This window comes from Corythoichthys intestinalis, chromosome 17 (assembly GCF_030265065.1).
Source record: "Corythoichthys intestinalis isolate RoL2023-P3 chromosome 17, ASM3026506v1, whole genome shotgun sequence".
Taxonomy (NCBI): domain Eukaryota; kingdom Metazoa; phylum Chordata; class Actinopteri; order Syngnathiformes; family Syngnathidae; genus Corythoichthys; species Corythoichthys intestinalis.
Window position 1 is genome coordinate 45,255,486 of NC_080411.1, and position 25,378 is coordinate 45,280,863.

The following is a 25,378-nucleotide window of genomic DNA, read 5'->3' on the forward strand; positions in this document are numbered from 1 at the left end:
GATATTTTTGACATTTGCTCTCCTCCAAGCAAACTAAAAAGACAAACCAGTAGCCTAATGTTTACATAATTCCCATTAATTTAGGGTGTTTTCAAGCAATTCTCGCAGTTGGCGTGATGTCACGATGACGTCATCTCGCATGGCAACGTGTCGCCATCTTGAGAGGGGGCACGCACAGGTAAACATCCGTAGACAAACGTTGTCTGAAATTCATATATTTCAGCTGTGTTTTGCGTCTTTTTTTTTCATAAAGACGTCTTAAACATGACTTAGGGCCCAAATACACCAGATGCATGATCGTTGCGGTTCCGGTCCGACTCCGGTAAAAAATAGCGCCGGAGCCAATCCGTTCCCATTATATCCTATTGTTCAACGTATACAGGTGTTCGGCCATTCCTTACTACGCGGCGAAACGTCCTACACAATGCTCAGGGCGCTTGCGCATGCATTCACACGCATGCACACATCGGTTGGAAGCGGCGAGTACTCACTATTTTTGTTTTTATTTAGAACCTTTTCACAGCCTCAAAGATACTTTTTGCATGTATTACTCTCTGATACTTTTAACCATTGTGTTTTTTTGTGTTAGCTTTGAAGCAGTTGACCACATTAGTCGAGTAGCGTATTTATACCGTCCTTATTTGATATAACTACATTTAAGTATTTTCTGCAGGCATTTTTTTAGTATGTTATTCCTATATGCATCTAAACAAAACAAGTTTAGAGCGCACGGTAGTACTTTAGGTGTCAAATTCGACTATTTCACCGATGTAGGATATTTTGGCAGAACACCGGCCGCGTCAGTGCTCCGGATTGCCCGCGGACTATCTCCGGCGTGCCGCAGCCTGCCGGATGGTTTAGGCTATTTTCTATAGACCCTACTCACATGACGTCACAACCACGCCCCCGCGGCATATTGTCTGTCAACTCGTCACTGTTGATGCATTACCGCTACGTAAATTCCTCCTATTATGGCGTGTTTTTCTGCTCGTTAACATTAATAATCAAAATGGTGAAGGCGTGTGTGGCGGTCGGTTGCAATAACAGAGAAGATAGAGGGAGAGACTTGAAGTTCTACCGGATTCCGAGAGACCCGGAGAGGAGAGCGAGATGGGCTGCTGCAATTCGACGCGAAAACTGGGCTCCAAACGATTACCACAGATTATGTAGTAGTCATTTTATATCTGGTAAGATACATTTAATATATATAGAGGGTTTTGGGCTGACAACCACAATTAAGATCATTGCTAGGCTAATCGCCGACAACATACACTCAGACGTTGTGAATGAACTACCTGAAAATATATAATTATAAGGGGATAATAAGAAAGTTGTCATACAATTAATTTATAATTCCACTATTGAGGTCAAAAGCCAAAAAATAAATTTAACTAGGGACAATCTGGAGTAGTGCTATCGCACTTCATGTTTATTATATTACATATTATATATGTATGTAGTGAGAGTGCTATCGCTAAACCATATAAAAATTAAAAGCCCTAGCTTTATTGACAAATGACATGAAATACATTAGACTTGACAGGGGATGATAGCAAGAACAAAAGATTTTGAATTGAAAATTTCGTAACCCACCTTCCCGAGCACAAGATAGATTCCTGCCAAATTTTCGTGGACGAGGACCTGTTTCACCCAACCAGCAACGAAGTATTTATAAGCCTCCAAGCTCTTAAAGTTTTTCAAACTTTTGTGAGAATAGGCTGATTTTGTGTGGACAAGATAGTTGTAAATATCAGGGTAGCAGATGTCAGGCAGAGACAGCGAAGACAGCGGGTTGAAAAACATCGATTTAGGCATCAAATATGGATCTGGCGAATGGATGAACTGAAGCTTTTCCACATAACGCCTTTTATGAAACGCATCCAATGAGTTTACAGCGTCAGATAACACCGGGGCTTCCATGAATTGCTCTATAAATTGCACGACTAATTGAAACCATTGAGAATAGGGCTAAAAAATGACGGGCAATATGGCGGCCGGATACAGCGACACGTCATTTTGTGATATAGGTGAGTAGGGTCTATTCTTGCCGGACACGCATCCGACAAAATGGGCGGAGCTGGGCCTGGACATAACAGCCCAGTTGCTTATTCACGGTTTAAACACCAGCGAACATGGACGAAGAACGTTTCATCATGGAGTTGGAAAGTCACAAAGTGATATACGATGCAGCAGATCGTTATTATAAGGACAGCATTAAAAGGGAAGCTGCAAGGTGTCCTATTGTGTGTTTTTCTGGCGATGATATCAAACACACGACGTGCTGACAACTTTGAGCGGAAAAAAAAAAAAGCAGCGTATCTGGAAGTGGTTCCACCGCAGAAATTCTCGTGCCCGGCACACACACAATGTCAGTTTGTATACAGAGTCGAGGGGGAAAAGTACGAAACCGAATAAAGAGACACCCACAAGTTTCGACCTGGTGGTCTATTCAAGACGTTTCTCTTTCTTTCCTACATTTTACTTGACTTTTCATTGAACAACCAACAGTTTGCGCTGGGCACAGGAATCTGCAGTGTTGAGACACCAATTCCAAGTACGCTGTTTTTTTAGTTCGTGTAGTATATAATTCGCTATCCATTTTATAAATATTACAGATTATTTAACAGTTGTTTGTAACAGCTCTATGAGATGTTAGGTGCCATAAATTTTAAATGTGCACAAAGATATAAACCCACCGACACAACCAAGGGCATAATAGGGTCCCGCCTCTCTTACCCCCACACACGGAGCCCTGATCTCAGCATGATGCAGTCAATCTGGAATTAAGAGACAGACATAACTAAAATATCAATATGCCAAGAAAAAATGTGCTCTCTCTGCTTCTCTGATGAGTATAGACTCCGTGTGTTTTTCGTTGTTTTAAATGGCACATTATAGCGCGCGATCACGCGAGCGCTCAGGAGGGAATGGAGTTGGCGGACCGCAGCCGTGCGAAGCCAGTATGATTGCCTGTTTTTGACGTACTGCGTGGCACGCAGTCAACACTGAACCGGACCGGAACCGCAACAATCATGAATCTGGTGTACTTGGGCCCTTATTATTATCACGAGTCACTGCCGACAGACGCGAGGAGGCGATACAACTTAAAATTAGCGTGTATTGGCCTGCAAATCTGCCCATACAAAGTCGGAGCTGATAGCTGGATAAACAATCCAAAGGAATTGCCTGCAGTGGAGTTCTGAAACATCTACAACTACCTCATAAAGTCACCCAGTAAGTTGACCTTTATCAATTACGTGGAATATGTGCTGTGTGGAACTAAGAAAACTGGTAGTATATTCGGAGTGATTATTTCTGCCTTAACCGGTAATTCGCATCCAAGCGTTATTTAGCCATGAACACGTCACGGCAAAATAACCAATTCCCACCAGGCCAATAATATACTGATTGACCGATCAGAGCAGTTCACGGCAAAAGAAAAATAACGCTTTGCGAGTTGTCGGTTCCGGTAATAATAACCACTGCCTAGTCTATTGAATCTTAGCTGTTCCTCGATTGATTGCTTTCAGCCAATTCCTCGTCCTTTTCTTCTCACGAGGAAGAATGAAGAACTTCAAATGCGGCTCCGAACTCTTCCTTGTGTTACAACCCGCAACACGGCAACTTTTAGTCATTCCGACAGAAAAAAAAGACCGCAAATAAGAAAAAAGTTCAACGCGTTTGTACTACAATGCACGACAGAGCAAATGCTTGTGACACATGTTTTGACTCCATTTCAATATGGCAACGCTTTGTTGTGGCTGGTGACACCATTAATGCCCGGATGTCCGACTGCGAGAATGGAAATTATCAGAATGTGCTCAGGATGAGGTGTATTGAAAATGTAACTAGTTAAAAAAAAGGGGTATTGTTCTTACTCTACCCCATCTAAAGTGCAAACTAGGCCTAAGCGATATTGGAAAAAACTATCATTGCGATTTTTGAGGGGTTTGCGACATTATATTGCTATATTAAAACTAGAAGAATTTTCACCAGATAACTGTAATAGCTCTGTTTGGGATAGGCCTGAACAATAGTAGAAAAAAAAATAACATTGCCATATATATTGCCAAAGCTACACACTTACTTTTTGCATTGATTGCACCCAGGGCCATATAAAGAGGGTTGCGACACTCCCATAGGAATCCACTATACGATTTTACTTCCGGGTTTTCCGGGAAGTGTAGTCTCGGGTAGTTCCAAACATGGCTTCGACGAGGGCGGACCGCATTCATATGAATGGTTGGCTGTCAAGTATATCCGAAGGTAAGGTGATGATAAAAACGGTCCCTTTTGAATTTTCAACAGTCTGTTTTCTATCAGAGGCGCTTTATGCTGTATATGGTGAGCTTTATTTGTATGTGCGTGGCGTAATTATATATATATTTTTTATCTTGGTGACAAGTGATTTTTTTTCCTACTTTTTAAGCTGACTCTGCTACCTGGGAATGTATTGCCAGTAGGGCTGTCAAATTTATCGCGTTAACAGGCGGTAATTAATTTTTTTAATTAATCACGTTAAAATATTTGACGCAATTAATGCATGCACTGAATGACCCGCTCACGCATTGCCTCAAACAGATTACAATGATGCCGTTTATGCACATTAAGAGTGAAGAGAATGCCACCGGCCGCTTGGGGGCAGCGCCGCTTTATGCTGTATATGGTGAGCTTTATTTGTATGTGCGTGGCGTAATTATACATATATTTTCTCTTGGTGACAAGTGATTTTTTTCCTACTTTTTAAGCTGACTCTGCTACCTGGGAATGTATTGCCAGTAGGGCTGTCAAATTTATCGCGTTAACAGGCAGTAATTGATTTTTTTAATCAATCACGTTAAAATATTTGACGCAATTAATGCATGCACTGAATGACCCGCTCACGCATTGCCTCAAACAGATTACAATGATGCCGTTTATGCACATTAAGAGTACTAATGTTATTCCTTCTAATAGTGGGAGAATTATTGCCTGGCACGGCCAGACTGTTCTCCCAGTATTTTTCAAACACTGAGAGAAAAGTCAGGGAACCAGCCCATTAACGGCCTCTCGAGCAGGTACAAAATCAATCGACAAATCAGAGTCGTTTATTTGCATGACGTGTTCTTAACGAGCAACGTCACTCTTGCGCATCGGAAGTCGTCTCCACAACAACACAGATGGTGAACAGGAGAGCCAAGAATATGTTCCAATCCACGGTAAAATCAGTTTTAAATTACCATCAACACATCGACACAGGTCATTGACAACAGTCTGTCTCGTGCTAGCCATGTTGAATAAACTCCGCTCCTCGTATGTTTACTTCCGCGCGCGCGTCCCTCGTCCTGCCCTCGTCGTTTTACTAACGTCACATCTGCCTGGCGCTGATTGGTCCACTCCGCTGTCTGTTTGCTGTGGCTTGCTCCACCCTGGAAATTGTATCCGCTGAATGGTGGCCAGACTCAATAGCTGGAACAGCGGTGAGTCTGGTGTACCAGGCAAGGAGAATTAGTAGTTGTGAGACGTTTATGCTGTTGCATTGTGCTATTTGTGCTCCACACATATTTCTGTAAGTTTTCTTTCTTTTAGTGGCAATTAAGTGTCTCTTGTTGTATTTTGGGTAAGATATGTACAGAGATATATATGTTATAAAGGCGAGTGGACACAGGCCTTCATTGAACCGCGCCGTGTATTGGCATAAGCTTCGGCAACTCCTTCACAACAAACATAAGTATCATTTAGTGAAAGCACCACAAAAATAATATTCCTATTTCTCAAAAAAAAAATAATGTTCACAAAAAGAAAAGCACTTCAGTCTGTAGTAATGAGGCCCTATTCTCACACAGTTAAACAACAATGCAAAGTGAACTGGCGTTCCCGATCAAAATAGCTAGCAAAATACACATAAAACTTACTCAGACTTTGGTCACTCTATTCTTATTATTGTTAGTTTTATTCTTATTATTATTATTATATTAACTCTACTTTTGATTGAAAATTTTACAAATTTTATTAAAACGAAAACATGAAGAGGGTTTTAATATAAAATTACTATAACTTGTAACTATAACATTTATCTTTTAAGAACTACAATTCTTTCTATCCGTGGAGCCCTTTAACAGAAACAATGTTAATAATGCCATTTGTGGATTTATTGTTATAATAAACAAATATAGTACTTATGTACAGTATGTTGTATGTATATATCCGTCTTGTGTTTTTTTATCTTTCCATTCCAAAAATAATTTACAGAAAAATATGGCATATTTTAGAGATGGTTTGAATTGCAATTAATTATGATTAATTACGATTAATTAATTTTTAAGCTGTGATTAACTCGAAAAAATTTTTTAATCGTTTGACAGCCCTAAATGCCAGGGATAAATTCATTAAGTCGCTACCTCTTTTAAATTGTCAACTTTTTAAGAGGCTCTTTGTGCACTCATCTGTTTTTGTGAGTATTGGTAGATGACTGGCTTTCACGTGCTTATTAGCTCGATTTTGTAAACTTTGAACTAAGGTATCACCCTCATGGAAGAGAACCAAGTCAATGCATGACAACCCGTATTCTTTACACCAAAATGTTTGACATTAATATATTTTAGAGATGTGTATAGATTGAAAAGTGATGTCAACAAATAATAGACACAAATTTATTATAGAAAACTAATTTAATGTTTTTTAAGGTCACATTTTCATGATCCGCTTCTGCTGGAGACTGCTGCTGGTGCCCAAAGGCTATGGGCACGAAGCCCATTTTTCAGCAAAAAAAAACAACAACTAAAAAAGCCTTTTATTTCATGTTTTGATGGTTGACCATTGCCATCCATTTTTTCTGCTGCTCTTGTTCTTTGGGGAAACCATGCTCCACAAGCAACCATCACAGGCCACTGATCTATAAAATGTTAGGTGTAAACAATGAACCATGACACCAGTTTCGACAATTGTTCAATAAAAAATATGATTTTCTTTATCAAAGGGTAATAAGTTGTTATTGTTGTATCCGATATTTGGATCGGATTGGGCGCCGATATGGGCAAAAAAATGCGCATCGGTATCGGATCAGCCAACACGGAAAAATTCCGATCCAGACTTCCGGTTCCAGTTTTTTTTTTTTTTTTTTTTAAGTCTGGTCCGGGTTTTCCAGCGCACCGATTTACATAATCCATTCCAGTTTTTGCTTCGGTTTCCCTAAAATCCGGTCCGCATTTTACGGCACACCTTCAACACACTACATTACCGTCTCCCAATTTACCGAGAGACTTAATCGGTAAAAATGTCAGCTGTGTGGGATCATTTCACCTTAAAGGACGACAAAGACGAAGAGGCAGAGTGCAACATATGCCACAATAAAGTCAAGCGTGGTGGTAAAGCTGTAAGAAGTTTCAATACAACCAACCTAATCAAGCATTTAGCGAAATACCACCACAAACAATATAAGGAGTATGTTAAGAAAACCGAAGACAAAAAGAAAGGTGCTACGCAACTAACACTGGCAGAAACTTTTGCTATGTGTGACAAACTGGCACTCGACAGTCCCAAAGCCCAGGGAATAACAAGAGTCATTGCCGAAGAATTCGTTCTGGATGACGAGCCATTATCTCTCGTGAGTAAAGACGCACCATCCAACACTTAGAACCACGGTACAACATGCCCAGCCGTCATTACATCCTTGAGCGATTCGGCCGTGGAAGATTCGAGAACGATTCACAAACATCCAAATTCCGATTATTGAAATATGTCGAGTAAAGCGGAACTAATACACAGCGCGGTCTTCGGGACGCAATGAGAAACGGACCGCGTTGCGTCCCGAGAGTAAACATCATGCTCGTCATAGACCCAGGTAGTGCCAATGCTCAACTCACGGCTTGAGCTCAACTCATGCCGCTGGATAAAAAACAGAAGAATACCTGACTGTTGCTGACAGCCGCTACAAACTACGTCACCGTCATTTTACTGTAGATAATAGATATCATATGTATATAGAACTAGTTGCAAAATGACAGACTCAACGGCGTTAGCAACATTGAAGTATGGAAAACTACATGCGTTAGTAAACGGCCGCCATCTTAAAGCAAGAGACTTCCCTAGTAGGCTGTTGTGAACCTTCCAAGCAAACCTAATTAACTTTTTATCTAAAATACTCCTAAATCTACAAAATCTTGACTTGAATCTATCTTTAAATGATTAAACAGTTTTAAAACTTCCACATGTCGAAAGTAGACGGAAGGGAAATTATGGAATAACGGGAGCAATTTTAACAACTTTAACAGTTGATTCGCAAAATTAAATGAATTGAATGTAGTTTAAAGCTGCTGATACAGAATGGGGACTTGAGTATTTTATTTACTGTTTTAAAATGTTAACTTGATACTGAAATAGTCGTTTATTTAACACTAGAAGTCCCAGAGAATTCTGCTACTCCTAACAGTCCCAAGCAATGGCCAATTTGGCCTCTCCTCCAAAAAAACCCAGAGGTGGCCTAAATGACCCAAGTGCTTCTGAATTAGCAAGTCGTTGTCGGACAGACAACAGCCATTCATATGGAAATGCAACCACTTGTGTTGGTATGCGGCCCAAATGGAGGGGAACACACAACAGTAGTACTATTCATGTAATATTATGTGTCAGTTCAAGTCAAGCTACATTCATGGGGTTTTGCACATTTTAATAATGTGTATTGTTTTACGATTTTACTGTTGGAAAAAATATCTCTGACAGTGTATTTGTAGGCCTTTATATGCTAGCAATATTTGTTATAACAGTATATTTGTGATGCCTGCAGAAAATAGAACATTGAATCAGTATCAAATGTAAAACTGAAATAAGAGTCTGACAAAGTTAATTTTTGTCTTTTCTTCCTGGTATTTATTGATGCACAGGATTCAAACAAGAGTAATCATAGCAAATCAAAACTATCAAGTCAAAACAATGAAATACTATAGAAAACACACATAAATGTACCTCTAATACACCCTCTATCCTCTATACTGGACTTGTTGAAAGGTTATCAAGAATTTTTTGTTTTCCTGGGACTTCTTGGTATACAATGAGGAGCAATTATTTGCACTCCTTGTGATTTTGCAAGTTCACCCACTTTGAAAAGAGGTGGAGGTCTGAAATTTCAATCATAGATGCATTTCCACTCATAGAGACAATCTAAAAAAAAATCCAGAAATCACATTGTATGATTTTTAAAATTTATTTGCTATATATTTTTATCTACTGGGGTTCAGTTCATGTATTTGTGCACCTGAGAATCAGCAATAATTATGACACTCAAAGAGTTGTCATTCTACCTTAAAAAAAGTCCACCTTTACCCCACCCGTTTGAGCTCATCATTGTCACCTGTGCACCCCACAGTCAGTATAATCCACCCGCTACCATGGGCAATACCAGAGAGATTTCGAAAGGCACCAGATAAAAAAAATTGATTAGCTCCACAAAGCTGGAAAAGGCTACGGGACAACTGGAAAGCAGCTTGGTGAGAATAAATCAACAGTTGCAGCAATTGTTAGAAAATGGAAAAGGCTAAGCATGACTGATAATCTACCTTGGAATGGGGCTCCATGTAAAATCTCTCCTCGTGGGGCATCACTCATGATGGGAAAATTGAGGTCTCAGCCTAGAACTACATGGTAGGAGCTGGTCAATGACCTGCAGAGAGCTGGATGCACAGTTTCAAAGGCTGCTGAAGCCAGTACATGTAAAGGCCTGTCTGAAGTTTGCAAGGGACCATCTGAATGATGCAGAGGGGTCATGGGAGAAAATCATGTGGTCACATGAGACCAAAGTAGAACTTTTTGGTGCTAACTTTACTGTCGTTTGTGAAGGGAAAAAAAGGCAGAGTACAATCCCAAGAACACCATCCCCATTGTGAAGTATGTAGGTGGAAACCTCATGCTTTTCGGCAAAGGGGACAGGACGACTCTATAAATCAGAGGATGAATGGTGCAATGTATCGTCAGATTTTGGGCCATGACCTCCCTCCCACAGTCAGGGACTTGAAGATAAGTCGTGGCTGGGTCTTCCAACATGACAATGATCCGAATCACACAGCCAAGCTGACCAAGGAGTGGCTGCGTAAAATGCATTTCAAGGTTCTGGAGTGGACTCCAGACATCAATCCAAGAATCCAGAAAATCTTTGGATAGAGCTGAAATTTGGTGTTTCTCAACGACAGCCCCGAAACCTGACTGATCTAGAGAAGATTTGTGTGGAGGAATGGGCCGAAATCTCTGTTTTCATATGGGAAAACCTGGTGAAGAACTACAGAAAGCGTCTGACCTCTGTAATTGCAAACAATGGCTGCTGCACTAAATATTAGCAATGATTTTCTCAAGGGTACAAATACTTATGAACCCCAATAAATTACGAATAAATTATTGAAAAAAAATTCATACAATAAGAGTTCCGGATTTTTTTAAGATTATCACGAGAAGTCAATGGGGTTTTGGTGCTCTCTAATATTACCAAGAGTGTCCCATTTTGGGACACCCTGGAGATCCGCCCCGAAGCCGAGCCTACCCTACCGCCTACCGCAAGCCGCATCCAATTTCTACCCCTTGGCCCACCCCTTGTCCTTTCAAACGAAGCAATAAGGGGTAGGGCTTGAAACATCAGCCCTACGAATTGGGACACCTCTTTACTCTCACGTACGTCATAAGTCCGTTCGGAAAGTTGTTACGTGACCAAAAGCAACGACAAAAAGTGCACTGAAAAACAAAACAAACATTACAAATGAAGAAACACAATGAACAGTGAACTAACATTACAATTAGTGGTGTCGATTTTTTATTTATTATACCCCTAATTAGTGCAATTTTATCGTGATTAATCTTTTTTTAACTATTACTTTTCTGACTGAAGAAAACGCATTGAGAGTAGATAATACTGGTCATCAGCTGTTAGAATATTGTTTGGATGTATCAAGCTTGTTTCATTTAATTTAAGCAAAGCAAACAAAACAAACACTGGTAACTAACGGAAGGGTCCACAACACATGCACATAGATGTGGAGCACTAGTTCAGTTTAATTTAATTTGGTTTCAAATTCAATGTAATATTTACACCATTGTATGAAACCTGAATGATGGCTTGTTTCTGAACCAAGAGTGGTATTTACTAATCTTGCATATTTTTTTCCCAGCAATTTCATGTGTGGTGCTCTTCATTTCACCACTGTGTCTTGGTGTGCTTAGTTGTATTATTTCTAAATATCTATGCACATAAATGTATATCCACAGCAAATTGTTAATTGATCTTTTTGAAATTGTTTTTTTTAACATGTAGAGGGTATTCAAACAAATACATCCGAATGAATTAGAATTATTAAAATACTGTTATTAAAATATTCTCAGAAGTTTAGCAGTTTAGTGTCAAGTAAGAAATAAGTGTCTGAGTAAGTCAGGCTACTTTAGCTGAGGCGGGGGTTGGGCGAAACGTTGCTGAGTGAGGCTGCTTTCTCTTTCGCCCAACCCCCTCCTCAGCTAAAGTAGCCTGACTAGTAGACACTTATTTGTTACTTGCCTACTGTAGGTTGATAAATTTGTAGGTAGATTTGTGTATGTCTTAGTCAATCCAAAAAAAAAGGTTCCTTCAATCAAAGTATATATTTTCATTCGAAGAGCACCACACATGAAATATATATTATATATACGGTATATATGTATGTATGTATATATATATATATTTTTTTTATGCAATTGCTATGTTATGACAAAATAAACACCTGATCATTTTACCACCTTAGGAAAGGATCGGCATACATATTGTTCCTTTGTTTTTTGGTGAGACTTATTAATTAGGACTCAAAATAAATAATTGAGGAGGGTGTAGGGACCAGCCCTGAGCAGTTGCTTTTGAACACACTGAAACAATGACTGAATGTTGAATTATCAGTCCTACTTATGAAGATGGTATGTCCTGTATCAGAATTTAAACAAATACATATAAAAACAAATTTCCCATTTATTTTCAATGGCAAGTAATCAAAGTCCCTGTGATTTTTTTACCATTTATCATGACAGCCCAATGAGATTGTATACCACTAACTCTCATATAGGTGAATTAAAAAAAAAAAAAAAAAAAAAAGTAAAAAATCTGACCTACGTTTTTTGGGGGAGGAATGAAAAAATCAATTCAATCAGTTAACATAAACATCTTTGATGTGAAATGTTTTCTATTGTATATTTGTAATAACGTGTAGAACATGAAAAGTAACATGAGTTTTTTTGCTGAGTAACAAATTACTCTTACAATGAGGTAACTGAGTTACTTCTCCCAAAAAGTAATTTAGTTAGTAACTTGTATCTAATTACTTTTTTAAGTAAGATCGACAACACTGTGCAGTATATATTCTCTTCATAATAATTAGGACTATTAGGACATTCAGTCATTGTTTCAGTGTGTCAAAGAAACTGTTCAGGGCCGCTCCCTTCCACCTTCTCATGACACAAATTCTGTTTCTGTTTTTCTCAAAGGTTTTCTACACGTTTTCTCATACTAACTTCAGACAAAATGGCCACAATTCATGCTCCATTAGATCCAGTCATTCTAAACTATATACATGATCTCGCTTTAAACTCAAATTGCAGTTCTAAAACGTTTTTTTTGCAAAAACAATGTACACATTTGGGCCATTTTTTTCCCTGTTTTTCTGTGTGGAGTATAGGAGAATTAAGTTAAAAGTTTGTAAAAAGCGTAAAACTCCATAAATAAATGTAAATTAATAAATGTAGCTTGACTTGAACTGACAAAAACTATCACATTAAGTGTGCAACCGTGGTGTGTTCCCCTCCGTTTGGGCCGCATTCTAACACAATGTATGTCTAGTGGTTGCATTTACATATGAATGGTTGCTGTCTGTCGGACAACGACTTGCTAATTCAAAAGCACTTGGGTCATTTGGGCCACCTCTGGGTTTTTTAGGAAGAGAGGCCGAATCGGCCATTGCTTGGGAATATTAGGAATATTTGTCTTGAGGAAGGGCCGAGTCGGCCTCTCCTGGGTTTTCTAGTGTTAAACCTGAGAGGCTTTTTATACAATTATTGTAACTAATGCACTAAACATTAAAGAGCATACGACACGAGAAAAAAAGTCTTAAATGGCATTATTATGTGAATTAGAATCATATTTTGAGACGATTCGACTATATACAACAATTTAGCAAAGCACAGATGACGAGAAATTAGTCTTTTAATCTGCCGGTTAGCCACGCCTACCATTATAGGGCTTTAGCGTCCCCAACAGGTGGATGACGTCAGCGGTAGACTGGGCTCATCGGTTTTACTATTCAGCCCATTGTAGGGGAATTATTCAGAACGAGGAAAACGCGACGAAGAGAGCCGCAAAATCTCATTGTTTCAGTCTCTCTACTCCAATTTTTTTACAGGATATTCTTTTTATCCAAGTATTTTTCCCCAATAGCTATATAAATGGCTTGAGAAGGACCAGTCAGCCCGTCGAGGGGGAACTATTCACAACGAGGAAAACGCGACGAAGAGAGCGGCAAAATGTCATTGTTTCTGTCTCTTTACTTCAATATTTTTACAGGATATTCTTTTTATCCAAGTATTTTCCCCAATTTCTAAATAAATGGCATGGTCATGACAAATAACAGTCTTGTGCTGAATGGAATATGAAATAATAAAAATGCATTTATTCAGGACGACATGGCAAAATTACTCCATAATGGTCAAAACTGTCGACTTCACCTTTACTGTCGCACTTCCCGAACGATATTTTATGACACCTAAATCGAACATATGTCATTTCACTTCCCCGGCTTCGGAGAATGTAAACAAACCAGAAGGCGTGACAGCTAGCCGACATGCTAACCCGAACCGAGTGATGTTTCAAGGTCTTCGAAGCGGAAAATCACACATAACTAGCCTGGATTATTTGACATGACGACCCGGTTGTCGATTGTCTTCACGGATCGGCAAACCGCCCGGCGGAGAGCAATTTACAGTTCGTTCCCCGGAGGAGGGCTGGGCGATATGGCCTTTAGTACGTATCACGATAAATTGAGCAGATTTACCTCGATAACGATAAATGACGATAAATTCGCCCAAGCAAACTTATATAATTTGAAAATTTGAATCAATGCATGGAATACAAATTAACAGTTTCTCATTAAATTTATTTACCAGCTTTCAATTTAACAATTGCACATGCAGTCTAAACATTAGGTATTAAAAAAAATCTTGTAAACAATAAGAATTCTTGTGTGAACATTTATAACAGCTTGTATGACTTGAAAAATATCATCACTTGAATTTCATTAAATTCATTCCGCATAGTTATACACTAGATAGTAGCATACGTTTAGATATTTAGAATAGATACAAATACGACACATCCACCCGCCCCCCAGACATTATACTTAATTAAAAAAATAAAATGTTTCACAAACCTTTCCTTTCTTTTATTCGGCTCAATTATTTACATCTTATGATTTTGGAAATCCTTACAGTATGCAATAAATAATATTCCTGTTCCCAAGCACTGTGCTTACTCTACTGTAATTTTTACAAAAAATAAACAATACATAGTTACTCCCCGTCATCTAGGACGAGCCACTTACAAGACTAGCACTGTCGTGTATTACAAATACTGCTTTGAACACATCTTCACAGACAAAAGCAATGACACAGGCTTAAAGAGGTCAACTTTAATTGTGTAAATCACACTTAATAACGACACGATCTCCTGGTTGAAATAGACGACATCCACTTAATTCTATTGAAGATATGTAATGCTGAGGCAATTTGTCAACTTTACTTTTAAAAAGAAACGTGCACTGTTTATCCTGTAGATGGGGCTCTTGCAGTGTGTCAAACAGTGATTCAATTTAGGGCAATTGTCTTAAAAGTGGTTCATTGTTTCAGAAAGCCTCGGTTTTTCCATCCCTATCTGGAACCCGTCAAGAGTTTACTTAATGTCGGGTGAAAGTTTGGCGAAGCTAACTTAAGCCCGACTTCATCCCGTTTACTTGTAGCGTTAGCCGCTAGCGTTAGCTGCTAGCGTTAGCCTACCGGGCTTCTGTTTGATTGGCTTCCTGAAAACCATGTGACTCCAAACGTAAGCGCACTGTCTGCTTTCTTAAAGGGGAATGAACATAGCCGAACAACACAGAGTCAAAGCGGGATGAAAAGACTATATTTTCTTCTTTTATTAAATTACCGAATTTACCGACATGGTCAAAATTACGTCGGTCATCGTGAAGAATTTCGGTAACAGTAAATTTTCGGTTTACCGCCCTGCTCTACCCCGGAGGAGGGTGGCTGGAGTTGTTGTGCAGCTAACGTGCTGCTGCTAATGAGCATTAGGAGAGCTTTTTACATGCCAATCAATGATCAAACGTTAGTAGTCCTTTCTTTAAAGGAAGTTTGTAGTGTTTACTTTGTAATCGCTGTATTCGTATTTGACATAATACAAAACAAGATGTTTACTCACTTCCTCATAAGTCCAATGGTCCCACAGTAAATATCCACGGTGAATAGGAACATTTTGAAACTCCAAAAAGGCGCATACGCCTCTCCTTCATACAGAATGATTTTTCTGCAGCCGTTTGGCTGGCGTGATGCGAAAAATATACGTATTAATCCGCAAAATCAGCTGAATCCTTCGTCCTCATACACAACAGTACACTGGAGCGTGAAGAGGACGTCCTCTACCGTACACGTCACAGCGCCCTCCTCCTCAATGCAAGACCGAAGCCGAAAGTCACTCTTTTTCATGGCGTGGGATTCAAAAAACGAAATAAAAATAGCGATCGCTTCCACACACTTCCAAGCGGTCCATATCATTCAGGGGCATAAAATACTGCGTGTATTATGAAATAAACATGCTTTTTCGTGTCACATGCACTTTAAAAGCATCTAATAGCTTGGGGGCGGTTGTGGGATTTTCCACTGAGGTTGTTTGTGTGTTTTGCTTTTTTAAGACAGTTTACAATATTATTTGCACGTTTTACTGACTGGCTATGCCATTTCTGTTATTTATAATGTTTTGTGTTTGTCACTGAATAAACAGGTCAGATTCTTGTTAACAACCGTTGTGTGTTATTCAAACTCACCTAATTCAGCTGGCTAGTTGTTATCAAGAGTACTAAAACTCTTTTCAACATGAGTATGACAACGGAGTAAGGAGGCTAAATAACTTTAAACTTTAACACATACTCAGATAGGCCGGTATCGGTATCGGCCAGTATCGGTATCGGATCGAAGTGCAAAACAATATCGGTATTGGATCGGAAGTGCAAAAACCTGGATCGGGACATCCCTAATTGTTATACAGTACACATTGTTACAGAAAATAATACAATTTTGTTCCTGTCTTGTCATCATTTTATTTATGTTGCTTGGGTCCAAACTAAATGAAAAATGCCTCTAAAAAGGTATAGGTTTGGTTTAGCTAAAATTAGAGGTTATATTCAAAATTTGGGTTAAGCAGGAAATATTTGTTAAATTTAATTTCGTTGTGTTTCAGGTCAAACAGTCTATAAAATAAAATGGATAATATACATACATACAAAGAAGCATTAGAAAGTGCAACAGTTAAAAAAAAAATGGAATTTAAAAGTCGTGACCACAAACCCAATCCTTTTGGGAAACAAAAGTGTTTTATATGTCAATGCAACAAAACAAACTTGGAACTACCACTTAGAACTTGGAAACAAAATATTTTATCCATGTTGTTATCTGTAATATAATACCACTGGTAGGTGAATCAACAGGCATGCAAACTGATTAGGGGTGAAAAAGGTGACCAAGTAACATGGACACACGGCATGCGCGGAAAAGTGCATTTCATAGTGCAACCAGAGACATCTCGAATTAAACACAGTACATAATAATTTAACATATACAAGTCTAAATCTCTCATCCTGAAATCAGAACATATAAGACACATGAAGTAGCAAATTATACAAAATCTAAATTATAAAATATACAGTATGTCCCATTTGCATTAAGCAGAGAACAGCTGTACAGCATAAAATATGAATTTACAGGTACAGTATAAATTCCATTCACTTAACTATAATGTGTTAGATAGATAGACAGATAGATAAAATAAAAAAATTACAAGTCTACAAAAGCATTAACTGTAGTGATCATAACTTTATTGGAACCAAAGCAATTAGTCCCAAGGTCCTTAACTTCGATTGATAGGGCATCATACTGGATAAACAGAAGTACACCTGTAGGCTGTTTTATGAACGGGGGTGTGTACGAACAGGGCGGGAATGGGGGTACTTTCAAATGCGACCTATAGCGGAGCTCTCCAATTTGATAAACTCTCGATGGCAAACAAATGAAACGACCTCCACAACAAGGCAAAACTCTTCCCTTTCTGTAATTATCGGAGAGTATAGAGGGACCTTAAATAACTCGTTGTCAAAAATAACTGGTGACCATTCAGAACTTTACTAACAAAGCCCTGAACATGACTTGTATTGAAGGCACTAGTTCATCACTCTAGTTACCTCATTGCTCATAATTTATTTTTTTTTATCGTTAACATGCTCTTTACAAAGAAGCCTTAAATAACTCGTCACAACGCCAACTGGCGACAATTGAGACCCAACTGACGTTCGCTAACTTTACTTACCCTGTGTGAAAGGCGCTAGTTAGCCCCTCCGCAGTTAGAGCTACCTCGAGTATCGAGGACTATCTGAAGTCAGTTATCAAGAAATTAAGCGAATACTTGTGTTATATACACACCATTAAAAGCGCAGGAATTGATCGAACGACACGATTGAATGATTTATAAAGACTATTATTAAAGACTATATTTACTGCTGACATGAACTACCACTGAAACATTTGAGACAGTATCTCGATTCTTGGCATGAGTGTATCGATAACCTTTTAGGATGCAAAGTATCACGATATATCACCATTTCGATATATTGACACATCCCTAATCACATGATTTTATATGTTGTAAGTTCATCAACATGTGTGATAAAATATTTTCACACTAAATCAATTTGCTTTGACACAACAGCTGATTAAGTTGTGTTTGTGGTCTTGGTCTTGCAGATGTCAGTCACACTCATCATCCTGAGGATCAGGAGTCTGCATGCATGAAGGAGGAGGAGGAAGATGAGTCACCATACATCAAGGAGGAGGAAGAGTTCGTGCACGTTAAAGGTTATCCTTAATTCTAAGCATTGTTGTTTTTTCCTCATAAATACAGAAATGTGTTTTAGCCCAATATAGTGTTTTTCATTTTTTATCGTGGTGTTGCTTACTTAGTTGCCGTTGCACCAATGCATCAACTTCACTATTGTTTGCAAATTGAATATATATATATATACACTGTATATATGTATATACACTCACCGGCCACTTTATTAGGTACACCATGCTAGTAACGGGTTGGACCCCCTTTTGCCTCAATTCTTCGTGGCCTAGATTCAACAAGGGGCTGGAAGCATTCCTCAGAGAGTTTGGTCCATATTAACATGATGGCATCACACAGTTGGTGCAGATTTGTCGGCTGCACATCCATGATGCGAATCTCCCGTTCCACCACATCCCAAAGATGCTACATTGGATTGAGAACTGGTGACTGTGGAGGCCATTTGAGTACAGTGAACTCATTGTCATGTTCACGAAACCAGTCTGAGATGATTCCAGCTTTATGACATGGCGCATTATCCTGCTGAAAGTAGCCATCAGAAGTTGGGTACATTGTGGTCATAAAGGGATGGACATGGTCAGCAACAATACTCAGGTAGGCTGTGGCGCTCCAACGATGCTCAATTGGTACCAAGGGGCCCAAAGAGTGCCAAGAAAATATTCCCCAGACCATTACACCACCAGCCTGAACCGTTGATACAAGGCAGGATGGATCCATGGTTTCATGTTGTTGACGCCAAATTCTGACCCTACCATCCGAATGTCGCAGCAGAAATCGAGACTCATCAGACCAGGCAACGTTTTTCCAATCTTCTATTGTCCAATTTCGATGAGCTTGTGCAAATTGTAGCTTCAGTTTCCTTTTCTTAGCTGAAAGGAGTGGCACCCGGCTTGGTCTTCTGCTGCTGTAGCCCATCTGCCTCAAAGTTCGACGTACTGTGCATTCAGAGATGCTCTTCTGCCTACCTTGGTTGTAACGGGTGGTTATTTGAGTCACTGTTGCCTTTCTATCAGCTCAAACCAGTCTGGCCATTCTCCTTTGACCTCTGGCATCAACAGTGCATTTCCGCCCACAGAACTGCTGCTCACTGGATATTTTTTCTTTTTCGGACTGTTCTCTGTAAACCCTAGAGATGGTTGTGCGTGAAAATCCTAGTAGATCAGCAGTTTCTGAAATACTCAGACCAGCCTTTCTGGCACCAACAACCATGCCACGTTCGAAGTCACTCAAATCACCTTTCTTCCCCATACTGATGCTCGGTTTGAACTGTAGGAGATTGTCTTAAACCATGGCTACATGCCTAAATGAACTGAGTTGCCGCCATGTGATTGGCTGATTAGAAATTAAGTGTTAAGAAGCAGTTGGAAAGGTGTACCTAATAAAGTGGCCTGTGAGTGTATATATATATATATATATAATATATATATATATATATATATATATGTATATATATATATATATATAATGTATGTATATATATTAGGGCTGTCAAACGATTAAAATTTTTAATCGGGTTAATCACAGCATGAAAATTATTTAATCGTAATTAATCGCAATTCAAACCATCTCTAAAATATGCCATATTTTTCTCTAAATTATTGTTGGAATGGAAAGATAAGACACAAGACGGATATATACATTCAACATACTGTACATAAGTACTTTATTTGTTTATTATAACAATAAATCAACAAGATTAACATTATTAACATTCTGTTAAAGCGATCCATGAATAGAAAGACTCGTAGTTCTTAAAAGATAAATGTTAGTACAAGTTATAGAAATTTTATATTAAAACCCCTATTAATATTTTCCTTTTATAAAGTTTGTAAAATTTTCAATCAAAAAATAAACTAGTAGCTTGCCATTGTTGATGTCAATAATTACACAATGCTCATGGTGCTGAAACCCATAAAATCAGTCGCACCCAAGTGCCAGCAGAGGGCGACAAAACACCATAAAACACATGTAACAAGTGGAAATGACACTGTGCTGTCATTTTAATCTATTTGAGCGGGGCATGTGCGTTAAATGCGTCATATATTTTAACGTGATTAATTTAAAAAATTAATTACCGCCCGTTAACGCGATAATTAGCCCTAATATATATATATATATATATTAGGGGTGTAACGGTACACAAAAATCTTGGTTCGGTACGTACCTCGGTTTTGAGGTCACGGTTCGGTTCATTTTCGGTACAGTAAGAAAACAAAATGCAAAATATAAATGTGCTAGTTGTTTATTACACACTTTTGTGCTTTCAACAATAGGAACTGTAGTCTATACAAAGCTAGAATTATAGAAACAGCTGTAAAACAGCTGTAATTAAATAATAAGAATATTACACACATCCTGCTTACACAATTAAATTTATTAATTTCTGTGTGGCGCTTTAATTTGAGAAAATCCACCAATAAAGCTTTTGAAAACCGTTCATAAGAAAAAAAATGTTTCATTGAGGCATTTCATTTGTAAAATACATGTTAAAATCTCTGTCATTGGGATTGCTTTTCTCTTTAGCACAGTACTTCTTTTTTCTTTTCTTTCAGAAACAATGCTGACCAATATGCGGGGTCTGAAAGGCAAGTTGTTGCTGGATTATCTTTAAATACCCACTACTTTTTGAGCAGAATTCTAGCTTTGTATAGGCTAATGTTCCTATTGTTGAAAGCACAAAAGTGTGTAACAAACAACGAGCACATTTATATTTTGCATTTTGTTTTCTTACTGTACCGAAAATGAACCGAACTGTGACCTCAAAACCGAGGTACGTACCGAACCAAGATTTTTGTGTACCGTTACACCCCTAGTTCCCGTCATAATCACTGTGTTTTAAAATTTTTATGGAGTGTGGCAAATAAGTATTTAGTCAACCACCTACTTTAGAAGATTAGAGAGGCCTGTAATTGTCAACATGGGTAAACCTCAACCATGACAGACATAATGTGGGGGGAAAAACCCAGAAAATCACATTGTTTGATTTTTAAAGAATTTATTTCCAAACTAGAGTTGAAAATAAGTATTTGGTCACCTGCAAACAAGCAAGATTTCTGACTGTCAAAGAGGTCTAACTTCTATTTACCTCTCCACTCGTTACCTGTATTAACGGCACCTGTTTTAACTATTATCGTTATAAAAGACACCTGTCCACAACCTCAGTCAGTCACACTCCAAACTCCACTATGGCCAAGACCAAAGAGCTGTCGAAGGACACCAGAGACAAAATTGTAGACCTGCACCAGGCTGGGAAGACTGAATCTGCAATAGGTAAAACGCTTGGTGTAAAGAAATCAACTGTGGGAGCAATGATTAGAAAATGAAAGACATACAGGACTACTGATAATCTCCCTCGATCCGGGGCTCCATGCAAAATCTCACCCCGCTGCGTCAAAATGATAACAAGAACGGTGAGCAAAAATCCCAGAACCACACGGGGGGATCTAGTGAATGACCACTGAGAGCTGGGACCACAGTAACAAAGGCTATTATCCATAACACAATGCACTGCCAGACGTGTCCCCCTGCTGAAAAAAGTACACGTCCAGGCCCGTCTGCGTTTGGCTAGAGAGCATTTGGATGATCCAGAAGAGGACTGGGAGAATGTGTTATGGTCAGATGAAACCAAAATAGAACTTTTTGGTAGAAACACAGGCTCTCGTGCTTGGAGGAGAAAGAATACTGAATTGCATCCGAAGAACACCATACCCACTGTGAAGCATGGGGGTGAAAACATCATGCTTTGGGGCTGTTTTTCTGCAAAGGGACCAGGACAACTGATCTGTGTAAAGGAAAGAATGAACGGGGCCATGTATCGAGAGATTTTGAGTGAAAATCTCCTTCCATCAGCAAGGGCATTGAAAATGAGACGTGGCTGGGTCTTTCAGCATGACAATGATCCCTAACACACAGCCAGGGCAACAAAGGAGTGGCTTCGTAAGAAGCATTTCATGGTCCTGGAGTGGCCTAGCCAGTCTCCAGATCTCAGCCCCATAGAAAATCTGCGGAGGGAGTTGAAAGTCCGTGTTGCCCAACAACAGCCCCAAAACATCACTGCTCTACAGGAGAAATAGAAAAAAATTGAAAAAAAAAAGAAATTTCAACCACTCCTTGATGTCTGCGATTTCTGCATCGCGACCCTTGTTATATTACCATGTTTCACCCATAAAATCCCCCCAAAAATCCAGCTGCGGCCATTCACAGCTATGTCTTAACACTCAGTCATACATGCTACATGGAGTTTTGGACCGAAACAAGGTAAGTACTCTGCTCTCACGTGCTCTCACCTCTAGACAGGGTTTTGCTGTTTAAAAAACTTTTATTGTTTTTAAAAATGCCCTCCTGTTCAAAAATTTTCTTCCCCTTTTTGAAATTTTTTTTCTTCCCCCAGAAAATTGAGATTTTAAGCTTTCCAATGATGTATCACATGCATATCGGACAATTTTGAAAGTTGGCCAAATTGGGGGTCTCAGAGCGGAACTTCAAGTCACCTGAGTGTTTTCCGCCATATATGTATATATATATATATATATATATATATATATATATATATATATATATATATATATATATATATATATGTATATATATATGTATATATATATATGTATATATATATATATATGTATATATATATGTATATATATATATGTATATATATGTATATATGTATATATATATGTATATATATATATGTATATATATGTATATATATATATGTATATATATATATATATATATGTATATATATATATATATATATACATGCATACATAGTGAACAAAATCAGTATTTGAACACCCTGCTAATTTCTGCAAGTTCTCCCACTTAGAAATCATGGAGTGGTCTGAAATTTTCATCTTAGGTGCATGTCCACTAAATCACTCGATAGATAGAGATAATGTAAAAAGAAAAATCCAGAAATCACAATGTATGATTTTTTAAAACGATTTATTTGTGTAGTACAGCTGCAAATAAGTATTTGAACACCTGAGAAAACGAATGTTTATATTTGGTACAGTTGCCTTTGTTTGCAGTTACAGAGGTCAACAATTCCTTGTAGTTTTTCACCAGGTTTGCACACGCTGCTGGAGAGATCTTGGCCCACTTCTCCACACAGATCTTCTCCAGATAAGTCAGGTTTCTGGGCTGTCGCTAAGAAACACAGAGTTTGAGCTCTCTACAAAGGTTTTCTATTGGATTTATGTCTAGAGACTGGCTAGGCCATGCCAGAACCTTGATATGCTTCTTAAGGAGCCACTCCTTGGTTTTCCTGGCTGTGTACCTCAGGTCATTGTCATGTTTGAAGACTCGACGCATCTTCAATGCTCTGACTGAGGGATACAATACAGGGCCCCAATCTTCCTCTCTTTAATACAGTGCACCCGTCCTTTCCCATGTGCAGAAACACACCCCGAAAGCATGATGCCACCACCCCCATGCTTCACGAGGATGGTGTTCTTGGGAGAGTACTCATCGTTCTTCTTCCTCCAAACACAGTTAAGTGGAATTATGTCCCAAAAAGTTCTATTTTACTCTAATCTGACCACAAGACTTGCTCCCATGACTCCTCTGCATCATCCAAACGGTCATCGGCAAATTTAAGACGGGCCTTGACATGTGCTGGTTTAAGCAGGGGAACCTTCCGTGCCATACATGATTTCAAACCGTGACGTCTTGGTGTATTACCATTAGTAACCTTGGAAACGGTGGTCCCAGCTCTTTTTAGGTCATTGACCGACTCCCGTCGTTCCGCCTGATTCCTCACCTTTCTTAGGATCATTGAGACTTCACGAGGTAATATCTTACTTACAGTGGGGAGAACAAGTATTTGATACCCTGCCGATTTTGCTGGTTTTCCCACTTGCAAAGCATGTAGAGGTCTGTAATTTGTATCATAAGTTCTCTTCAACTGTGAGGGACGGAATCTAATACAAAAAAACAGAAAATCACGTTGTATGATTTTTAAATAATAAATTTGCATTTAATTGCATGAAATAAGTATTTGGTACATCACAAAAATCGAGCTTAATATTTGGTACAGAAACCTCTGTTTGCTATTACAGATACCAAACATTTCCTGTAGTCCTTGACAAGGTTTGCACACACTGCAGCAGGGATTTTGGCCCACTCCTCCATGCAGATCTTCTCCAGAGCCTTCAGGTTTCGGGGTCGCTGCCGGGCAACACGGACTTTCAGCTCCCTCCATAGATTTTCTATCGGGTTCAGATCTGGTGACTGGCTAGTCCACTCCAGGACCTTAAGATGCTTCTTACGGAGCCACTCTTTGGTTGCCTTGGCTGTGTGCTTTGGGTAGCTGTCATGCTGGAAGACCCAGCCACGACCCATCTTCAGGGCTCTCACTGAAGGAAGGAGTTTGTCAGCCAAGATCCGGCGATACATTGCCCCATCCATCCTCCCCTCAATACGGTGCAGTCGTCCTGTACCCTTGGCAGAGAAGCAGCCCCAAAAAATGATGTTTCCTCCTCCATGTTTCACGTTTGGGATGGTGTTCTTGGGGTTGTACTCATCCTTCTTTTTCCTCCAAACACGACGAGCCGAGTTTAGACCAAAAAGTTCAATTTTGGTCTCATCCGACCACATGACCTCCTCCCATTGCTCCTCTGGATCATCCAGATGGTCAGTGGCAAACTTCAGACGTGTCTGGACATGCACTGGCTTCAGCAGCGGGACCTTGCGTGCGCTGTAGGATTTTAATCCATGATGGCGTAATGTGTTTCCGATGGTTTTCTTCGAGACTGTGGTTCCAGCTCTCTTCAGGTCATTGACCAGGTCCTGCCGTGTAGTTCTGGGCTGATCCCTCATCTTCCTCATGATCAGTGATGCCCCACGAGGTGAGATCTTGCATGGAGCCCCTGAATGAGGCAGATTGACTGTCAACTTGAACTTCTTCCATTTTCTAATAATCGTTCCAACAGTTGTTACCTTCTCACCAAGCTGCTTGCTTATTTTCCTGTAGCCCATCCCAGCCTTGTGCAGGTCTATTATTTTATCCCTGATGTCCTTACACAGCTCTTTGGTCTTGGCCATTGTGGAGAGGTTGGAGTTTGTTTGTTTGAGCATGTGAACAGGTGTCTTTCATACAGGTAACAAGTTCAAACAGGTGCAGTTACTTCCGGTAATGAGTGGAGAACAGAAGGGGTTCTTAAAAAAGAACTAAGAGCCAAAATATTTACTACTTGGTAATGTATCAAATACTTATTTCATGCAGTTAAATACAAATTT

At 39.1% G+C, this 25,378-nt stretch overlaps 1 protein-coding gene across 6 annotated transcripts in view; it reads left to right on the plus strand.

Annotated features, from left to right (window-relative positions):
• Positions 1 to 25,378, plus strand: part of LOC130905765 (gastrula zinc finger protein XlCGF57.1-like) — a 41,730-nt gene that overhangs the window by 566 nt on the left and 15,786 nt on the right. The window contains exons 2-5 of one of the 6 annotated variants that reach the window (XM_057819423.1): positions 85 to 178; positions 3,085 to 3,234; positions 18,031 to 18,141; positions 20,686 to 20,718. In XM_057819423.1, coding sequence (XP_057675406.1) covers positions 18,075 to 18,141; positions 20,686 to 20,718 — 100 coding nt within the window. In that variant the 5' untranslated portion in view covers positions 85 to 178; positions 3,085 to 3,234; positions 18,031 to 18,074. The other 5 variants (XM_057819424.1, XM_057819421.1, XM_057819425.1 and 2 more) reach the window with 5 other exon arrangements.